The following is a 9,938-nucleotide window of genomic DNA, read 5'->3' as shown; positions in this document are numbered from 1 at the left end:
CGCCTCGCGTTCGGGAAGCTCCAATCAGGAGCTCCGAAGGTGTCTCGAAGGCCCGCCCCCTCCCCCCTTTCCACTTTTCTACCCCCCCTTCTCCCTCCCCCACCCCACCCCCACTCAAGTCCTGCGGACCTGGGGGCTTCGGGATCTGGGCGCTATGAAAAGTGTCTCCTCAGTCACTTCCGGTAAGGGCGTTGCGGCGCGAAGCTTCCCGCGGGACCGTTTAGGAGGGGGTGGAAGTAACCGGTGGGCCGGGGGCGGAGAGTGCTGCCTGGGAAGGGGAGCGGGAGAGGGAGGGGGAGGAAGAGCGAGCGCGAGCGTCTCGAGCGCCTCAGCGGCCCCTTTCCCGCCGCCTCCCCACAAGCCAGCTCCCCCGCCCCCCGGCCGCCTGCAGTGCTGCTCTCCACCCCCCACTCTCGCGGACTAACACCGCCCCTCCCTCGCCGCCGCGTGACCGGAAGTGGCGCCATCTTTAGCTTCTTGTGCTATTGACAATAACAAGCTCCGGTTTTCTCCCCCTCCCCCCTCCCCCCAACAACGGCATCTCCCCTCCCAGAGAGAGGGAGAAAAGGAGGAGGAGCTGCAGCCTCACAGACTTACTGAGTCGCTCCTGCAGAAAGGGGGGAGAGAGACCGAAAAGCAGGGGAGGGGGACGGCACGGCCGTTTACCTGTCTGCCTCCTCATTCGCTCTCCCCCCCTTGTTCTGCTCACTCCTGGTGTCAGCCTATCCTCCTTCCCAAACCCTCCCATTCCCTCGGTGGAGCCCCCCCTTCACTTTCCTTCTCGTCCTCTGTGTTTCTCCTCTCTTTCTTCCCTTCCCCCTCTAGCATTGCCACCTTCTCTCCTACACGCACTCAGGCATATAAACGTAGGTTTTTGATGCTCGTCTGCCGGTTGACCCCGCTATTTTCATGTTTCCAACAGGTTTTTCTTCCCCCAATCCCTCAGCTGCTGCTGCTGCTGCTCAGGAGGTCAGATCTGCCACTGATGGTAATACCAGCACCACTCCGCCCACCTCTGCCAAGAAGAGAAAGTTAAACAGCAGCAGCAGCAGTAGCGGCAGTAACAGTAGTAACGAGAGAGAAGACTTTGATTCCACCTCTCCCTCCTCTTCCACTCCTTTACAACCCAGGGATTCGGCATCCCCTTCAACCTCGTCCTTCTCCTGCCTGGGGGTTTCAGTGGCTGCTCCCAGCCACGTACCGATACAGAAGAAGCTGCGTTTTGAAGACACCCTGGAGTTTGTAGGGTTTGATGCGAAGATGGCTGAGGAATCCTCCTCCTCCTCCTCCTCATCTTCACCAACTGCTGCAACATCTCAGCAGCAGCAACTTAAAAATAAGAGTATATTAATCTCTTCTGTGGCTTCGGTGCATCACGCAAACGGCCTAGCCAAATCTTCTACCACCGTCTCTAGCTTTGCTAACAGCAAGCCTGGCTCTGCTAAGAAGTTAGTGATCAAGAACTTTAAAGGTAACCAAGGCCAAAATCCATAATCATCTAAGGATTTGACACTTGAGTGGTCACGTGCTCTATTTATGTTAATATATTAAACAGTATAGAGGTGGCCTAATGTTTTATGCATAATCAGTGAGGTGGAGGGAGGTCCTTTTTGGGTGGAGGGTTCATTTTCCGGGGGTGGTTAGTATCCTTGTGCTGAAGCAGACACCAGGTGTTTCTGTGCAGTATTTTGAGGTCTGTCTCAGCCTATAGTATCTAATCTGTTATTCCTTATAACATTGACAATCGATATGATTGATCCGGATTTTACAGGTGAGAAATTTGTATTCTAAAAAGGTTTATTTATTTCAGGTGCATAGTGAACCTTGGCACTGTTGGGATTTTTATTTTTATCCTTCAGTAGGCCACGTTATCTAGTCCCTAGAAATGCAGGTAGGACTAGTGATTTTTTTCATGTTCAAAGAAGACTTATAGTTAGATTTATAATGTTGAATACTACACTCTTGAAACTCATTGTGGAAGCAATAGTTGGAGAAAAGTACTTATGATCTCTGCATTTCTTTCCAAAGGTAGGGTTTGGAAGTGAAAATACTGTGTATACACAGTAGTAACTCTGTGTACCACTAGTCTAAAGATAGGAACAATTACTACATCTTTTTTTTTTTTAATCACTGAAATGGGTCTTAAAGTACTGACCTGCGGCTTTTAGGAAAATTTGTTCATTTCAGGTTTTTGAGATATGTGCTTGAGAGTATTGTGAATGCATTGATGCAAATGTAAAATCAACAATTTTTAAAAATGTAATTGAGCTGAATTACTTTTTAATCTCTTGAGTGTGTTTCTGTTTCTCTGACTTTTTCGACACCCTTAACTGGCAAGTAGTGGATGCTAAAATGTTTATTAAATGGGCAAGTAAAATGAATGAACTAAAGTAATATTTACCAGATCAGTGCCTTGTGGCTAAATATTAGTATTGAGAAAATTAGATTCTCCATGCTTGTATTTTCAACATTAGTGTGGAAATCAGTAATATGCTCTATTTTGTCTTAAGCAGAGCATAGTGTTGTTTATTTTTAACCTTTTCTTTTTTCTATCACTCCTCTCCCACCTCCAGGCTCTCAAGTGTTGTAATCTTTCTGATTTAATAGTAGACCTTTCTGAAGTAAATATGAATTGTAATTGACTAATTTGTTCACTGTTTTATTTAAAATATATCAATTTAATAGCCAAGGATTTTTAAAGAGATGAGCTATGACCCTAATTGCATTTGTATACTGGTTTCAGAGATTTGGTTTGGGTTTTTTTCTCCCCCTCCCAAAATAAAAACACATTATTAAGGTATCTGGATGTTTTAATAAAAAATATACTCATTGCTGGTCAATAAAGTTTAAATTAAAGCCTGGATTAAGATGTTCCTTTCCATTCTGAAAGTGCTACATAGGTTCTGGAGTTGTTTGGATGTTTTAATTTTTTTATATTTCACTCTGCTCATAAACGCAGTTTAAATTAAAACATGAATTAAGATGTTTCTCTCCATTTCTGTAGATGCTACATAAATAAGGGGGTCAAACAGACCTGAGTTAGAATCCCAGTTTTACCATTGACTAGCCATGGTGACCTTGGGCAAGCCTTACTAAATGAGTCTTCCAGCCTCAGTTGCAAAATAGGGATAATAATACTTTCCTTAGGACATTATTAGGAAAATTAAGATGTTTATAAAGTACCTTGTACATAGTAGGCACTCAGTATTTTAAATTTCAGGTACAAAATTCATGTTGACTTTGGTTTACACATGATGGGATAGGATCAGGATTGTTATTTTTTTGTCATTCTTGAATTTTTATTTTTTGAAGCAATTCAGTCAATAGCAGAAAAAAACCCTCACCTTCAGTTTTAATAGGTTAGTCAAAATGACTTACACAGTATTCTGGCATTTCAAATTTTATACTTTATACTAAGCCTAAATATAATGGTTACTTTAATAGTTAGATATAATACTTACAACAATTTACCCTTAAAGAGCAATAATACTAGTATTTTATGGATCTTTTCATTAATAGTAATACATATTATTGATAGTAATACATATTATTCTGTATAGTAATTATTCTGTAATAGTAATACATATTATTCCTACATATTATTCTGATTATCAATCTTTTACATATCATCTAGATAAGCCTAAATTACCGGAAAACTACACAGATGAAACATGGCAGAAACTGAAAGAAGCAGTGGAAGCTATCCAGAATAGTACTTCGATTAAGTACAATTTAGAAGAACTCTATCAGGTATGTATTAACTTGGATTGCCAGATTTGGTTAGCGTAAATTGAGGTGCAATGTATATGGATTTTACTTTCTGAAATGGGCGCTTATGTAGATTTTTGGTTCCCTTCTAATTACAATTTCTTGATTAATGTATGCACTCTGTTTTATAATCAGACCATATATTCTGACATAAACTATGGGTACAGTCTTATTGGTATAAATTGGGCTTATCTTGGACCCTTCTAATTAGGATTTACAGTTAGGAGTACCTTGCTGTAATAAGTTTGACCTATAATAGAATCCTATAGCCTGGATCCCAAAGATGATTTCTGGTGACATGTCATTCTGTTGTGATACTTCTTGCCAAGTGATGTTACCTATATAGGAAAGCCCTCAAGAAATGCAGATATTCTCCATATACTTTATTCTGCGTCTTTGCTGTTAGCATACTTTTGCCATTTCTTTCTCTTGTTCTTTATGTTTGTCTTTTCTCCTGGTGTACAAGACATACCTTAGCCCAAAAATGATCAGCAGGTTGTAGTTCAGCAACTTGGTCTGAGGTTCAGGTTTGTTTCTTTTGCTTAACAAATGGATCTGTATTTGAAGTGTTGAACTTAAATATACAATTAAGGGCAATTCCTGATTTAGACTTCTTGCTACCAAGATACTTTGACCTACTGTATTTTTGCCACAACCAATTCAAGAAGTTACTTTCCATTATAGCGTCAGCAGTTTCATATTAAAAAAAAAAAATCCAATGGCTTGAGTTTTTGTATTGATGAGTACTTTGTAAGAAATTATGTTGGTTCAGTTTATCAGAATTCATAGTTTGCATCTATTCATTTTAGTTGTAGAGATAGTATGGTGATGGACAAACAGTGGATTAGGAGTCAAAAGACAAAGGGATCTAGTTTTGGCTCTATTACCCTTGTGGTCTTGGGCAAGGTACTAAACCTCTCAGCTTCTGTTTCCTCCTTTGTAAATGGGGGAAGAACTCCTGCTCTGTCTACCTCACAGTGTTGCTTATAAGACTCAAATAAGATGTTTGTGAAAAACACCTTGAAGCACTATGATAGAAATATAAGTTGATGTTATCACTAGTTAAATTTTTTCATAAGGCACAGTATGACTTTTTCACTTGTAATATGTCAATTGAGATCACCAGTTTCTGTTGCTGTTTAAATATAATGCGTCAATGCATGCCAAACACTCAGAACGGTGCCAAGTACATAGTAATGATGCTGTGTAATATTATAAGCATTATAATGCTATGTAAGTGTCAGGTAGTAGTCAGTAGTAGTTCTAAGGTATTAAGGGTAAGCCCACCTCATTTGGCTATGTTGGTATATTACACATGTGGCTCCTGAGTTGTACAGTAATAAAAGTAGAATTACAGTTGGAAAGGCCTTAAGCAATTATGTGGTCCAGTATCTTTTCTTCATATAGTGTTATGTGACAGCCTACAAAGTAGAATTATCTCATTTAAGCATTATAGAAACCCTTTGTGAAGTAGATAAGGTAGTAGTTATCCCTACTCTATTGATGAGGAAATGGAGTCTCAGGGACTCCGAAGTGAAGTCTAGAGTCGCGTATTGGCAGAGCAGGGGACTTAAACTGAGATGCCCAAGTTTTTAGTCCAGTGCACTTTCACTAATACACCACAGCACTTCACATACCTCTGTAGTGCAGTGTTTGAAGCAAATAGTCTTACTTTAGGAAAAAAAACTCTGTCATCAAAGAAGGTAATTTTTTGGGGCTTCCCTGATGGCGCAGTGGTTGAGAATCCGCCTGCCAGTGCAGGGGACACGGGTTTTTTTTTTTTTTTTTTTAAAGACAGTTGGGTCTTCTTACTTTTTTAAAAAAATCAATTAATTAATTAATTAATTTTTGGCTGTGTTGGGTCTTCGTTTCTGTGTGAGGGCTTTCTCTAGTTGTGGCAAGCGGGGGCCACTCTTCATCACAGTGTGTGGGCCTCTCTCTATCGCGGCCTCTCTTGTTCCGGAGCACAGGCTCCAGACGCACAGGCTCAGTAGTTGTGGCTCACGGGCCTAGTTGCTCCGTGGCATGTGGGATCTTCCCAGACCAGGGCTCGAACCCGTGTCCCCTGCATTGGCAGGCAGATTCTCAACCACTGCGCCACCAGGGAAGCCCAGGGGACACGGGTTTGAGCCCTGGTTCAGGAAGATACCACATGCCGTGGAGCAGCTAAGCCCATGCGCCACAACTACTGAGCCTGCGCTCTACATCCCATGAGCCACAACTACTGAGACCCCGTGCCACAACTACTGAAGCCCGCATGCCTGGATCCCATGCTCCACTACGGGAGAGGCCACAGCAATGAGAGGCCTGCGTACCGCAGCAAAGAGTAGCCCCCCGCTCGCTGCAACTAGGAAGAAGCCCGCACGCAGCAAAGAAGACCCAACGCAGCCAAAAATAAATAAATAAATTAATTAATTAATTTTTAAAAAGGTAATTTTTTTGCATTCGTGCATGTATGTGGTGTTTCTTTGGATATGCTGGCGTACAGCGTCTTTAATTTCAGTAATGTGTTACTTTACATATTTCATATTTATGACATTTTTAAAAATTTTTATTTACTTACTTGTTTATTTGGTTGCTCCAGGTCTTAGTTGCGGCAGGCGAGCTCCTTAGTTGTGGCTCACGGGCTCTTTAGTTGTGGCATGCGTGTGGGATCTAGTTCTCTGACCAGGGATCGAACCTGGGTCCCCTGCATTGGGAGCTCAGAGTCTTAACTGCTGCGCCAACAGGGAAGTCCCCATATTTATAACATATTGATTGTAGTTGCTAATGAACCCTATTTACTTTACCTTGAATATTTTTCTAGAGCTTTTGGGTTAAAAAAAAATACTTTTCCTGATAAATTGATTCTGTTAAATCCCTTTGTGTTTCAAGAGCTCACAGCTCACATTTTTTGTGTTTTTCCTTTCTTGTACTTCAGAATTTTTACCTGCTGTTGTTCAGTTGCCTTTCTTTAGCCTAAAGTCAGTTACAACTTTTCACTCTTTGCATTTTTCATAGTACTTTACTACTTCTGTGATAATAAATTCAAAAGCATTTGTTTCTAGCTCTTTTGCTGTTTTTGACCTTAATTTTATAAATGCTCCTTGCGATTGTTCTCAGAAAGATTATTTTGAGGTGTTCAAGTTCAAAAAAGAGGATAAAAGGATAAAGGGAGTAAAATTATTTCATACCATCTGGATTTCAGGTGCTTGTTTGATTTTTAACAGGTTGAAATGTAATTTAAAAGTACTCTTCTAAAATTGAAACAATATAGAAGTATGCAGCGTACCAAACAAAAGTTCTCCAAACTCCTCATCACCCCCCCATCCCCCCCACCCCCGTCCCTGAAGTAAACACTTAACTTGGCATATGTCTATGCAGAACTTTTTTCTATGAATGAAAAACCATTTTGCTTTAAGGCTTAAGCATGGAAGTCTTCCCTAGTGTGGATTGCATATACTACCTCATAAGTTTTTAATTTCTAGAAAAGAACGTGCTGTTCTGAGTATATTTGCGATAAGTAAACGTTGTCTTTCAAAAGTGATTTAAAGTGTGACTTGTACCTGAGTTTAAAAATTATCTTTCCTCCACAACCTTGAAATCCTGTTAAGAGTGAGGCAGTGGTTCATGTTGTTTTGGTTTGGGTTTTTTTGTTTGTTTGTTTGCTTGTTTGCTTTTGATTGACTACAGATAGGGGTATGGTAAATGCACTGACTTTTGAGTTGATCAGCCTGCCTTAGATTTGAGATCTGCCACTCATGATAACTTTGGGTGAGTTACTTCTCTAATCCTTGGTTTCCTCATTTGCAAAATGGGGAGACTACCTATATGGCAGGGTTGTTCAGTTGTAAATAAAATACTGCCAAAACGTACTTACTACACTGCCTGCTGTATGTCCGTGTCATCAGTGATGATGATGATGATGATAAGTAGTATTTGAGTCTTTAAAAAAGGTATCTTTAAGATTATGTTTTATTATACAGCTCTAAAACCACACACGTTTTTAAATTCTAAATCCACACTGGGCCAGAACAGCTGGCTGATAAATAGATTACATCCCAAATATGCATCAGAAAACATCATTAGCCAAATTGAAAAAATAATAGAAAAAGAGAACTCTCTAGGAACAGTGTCCCTCCGCACTGCTCAAGAATGTGTCTTGTTTTTATATGTGGTATCTTAATAGTTGGAATCTTGGTTTTGGCCTGTGACTTTTTTACTAAGTGATATTTTAAGTAATGGGATTATTTTCCTCATGTTCTCAGCCTTGTGTGAATAGCTGTGTAGTGTTTTTAAATCAGCTACCTTTTTTGGAGCTGGCTGGTTTCTGTATGAAAGTGTTACATTTATTCTTAGTATAAATTTTTAGCTATTATCTTTGAAGGTAAGCTTAGTCCATACTTCAATTCCGATGAAAATAATTTCATCATTAATAATGAGAACTCTTGTTTGGTTAGCTTTTTGTGAAATAAATCTTAAATAACAGAGCCTTTCAATTAATGATTCATTCATCAAGTACATGACCGCAAGACTGGAAGCAAATAGTGCATCCATCTGAGTATAGGTTATTTTCCATTGTAAAATCGGGTTTCTTAAGCAGTCAGTGGAGAGCAGGTAGTAGATTCTTAGCAGAGGTGACAAGCTATTATATTGATGACTAGGTATTGTGTTCTGTAAGTTTAACCTTTGATGTGTTTAAGCTTAGTCTGTCACGTTACTATTACTCCTCTTTTTACTGAATTGTTAATACTATCCCTGCTATTTATCCCAACTACAAATTCTTAGTCCTTGATAATTTGTCTTATTTAAGCTCTTTTTTACTAGATGTAAAAAGAGAAATAATTTAGGTTTCATTGTTCGGCTTCCTTTCTGCAAATTCTTAGTTTTTGATATATTTTGATTATCTTATTTTAGGCATTTTTACTAGATGTAAAAAGACATAATTTTGAGTTTTATTGTTGTATCAGTTGTTGAAAAGTTTTGTGGTATGCTTTTCTTTCTCTCTTTAAACATTATGGTTTGAAAAATAAGCCCCAACCTGTTAGGCCAGTGACCAGAGTTCAGCACCCTGGTGGGAATTTACTATCTTTCTTAAGTGTCTGTTGTTGCTAAATCAGAAAATTTTCCAGATTTCCTCCCTTACCATTTATTTTCACATTCTTTGTATTTTTTATCCTTATTCTAATCCTCTTCATTTTTTTATTCTAGTCTTCTTACCCTCATTTCCACTCTTTTCCTCATCCCAAATGCAAGCTTATGTGCCTTTGCTGTTTCTAAATCTTATATTCTGCAAATTTCAGGAACTATAGTTTTGCATTTCATTTGCTACACGTTTATATTTTCTTAGGAGTTCTTTTTTTTCTTCAGACAAACATGTGTTTGATGCAGTGTATGAATTTTGGAGGGAGGGGGCTGGGATTTGGAGGAATAAAAGTTAAAACCTTATTAGAATGTTTTTATCTTATATCCGACTACCTGCAAAAAGGATTTAAGGCAGCATATTTAACCAGTAGTGATTGGGAGCTTAAGTAAAAAAAAGATAGTTTTATTTAAGAGACTTCTAGAATTATCCAGAATGTTTAATACAAATAGTTACCTGTGAAACAAGGTTATGTTAGTAATAATTATACCAGATCAAACTTCCAGGGATTTCCAGAGTGTTTAGTGAAATGTAAAATGATACATTTCTAAAAGTGCTTTTCAAAGATCTGGAATAAAATAGAGTTTACCTCAAGCTCCTCAGTAGTGATTTAACACTTATTCATGTTTCTATCCCAGCACCTAACAGGACAGAGTACTTAGTAAACACCCCATTCTTGTTGAATCAGTGACTGCGTGACTGCTTACTGTGTGCACAGCTGGACAAATGCCATGGGCATATAGAGATCACTTAGTCCTTGCCCCTAAGGCACTTATATTCTAGTAGGCTCATGAAATTAATAGTTTGTGACCAGCATTTTTTAAAAAAGGTAAAATAGAAAATATCGGAGTACATCACACATAGTAATGGTAAGTACAGTTTCATGAAGATTTTGTTTCAATTACATAAATTTTATGTATAATGGATTGTGACATAAAATGTATTTCTTACTGTGGCTTGTCAAAAACTTTTGGAAGCCACTGTTTTAGGCACACATGATTGCTCCAAACAAACCTTGCTTGAAAGTGAGCAAAGCAGAGTATTTAGA

General features: G+C 39.0%; 1 protein-coding gene across 4 annotated transcripts in view; it reads left to right on the top strand.

The window, feature by feature from the left end:
• Window positions 1–9,938, top strand: part of CUL4B (cullin 4B) — a 32,229-nt gene continuing 22,291 nt past the window's right edge. For 2 of the 4 annotated variants that reach the window (XM_082446825.1, XM_082446824.1), the window contains exons 1-3: window positions 1–182; window positions 923–1,471; window positions 3,635–3,750. In XM_082446825.1, the coding sequence (XP_082302951.1) occupies window positions 155–182; window positions 923–1,471; window positions 3,635–3,750 (693 nt within the window). In that variant the 5' untranslated portion in view covers window positions 1–154. The remainder of the gene's footprint in view (window positions 183–922; window positions 1,472–3,634; window positions 3,751–9,938) is intronic. The other 2 variants (XM_082446823.1, XM_082446822.1) reach the window with 1 other exon arrangement.

This window comes from Balaenoptera physalus (assembly GCF_965194825.1).
Source record: "Balaenoptera physalus genome assembly, chromosome: X".
In the NCBI taxonomy this organism is placed as follows: Eukaryota; Metazoa; Chordata; class Mammalia; order Artiodactyla; family Balaenopteridae; genus Balaenoptera; species Balaenoptera physalus.
Note: the sequence above shows the minus strand (reverse complement) of the source record. Positions and strands in the feature narration are given on the sequence as shown.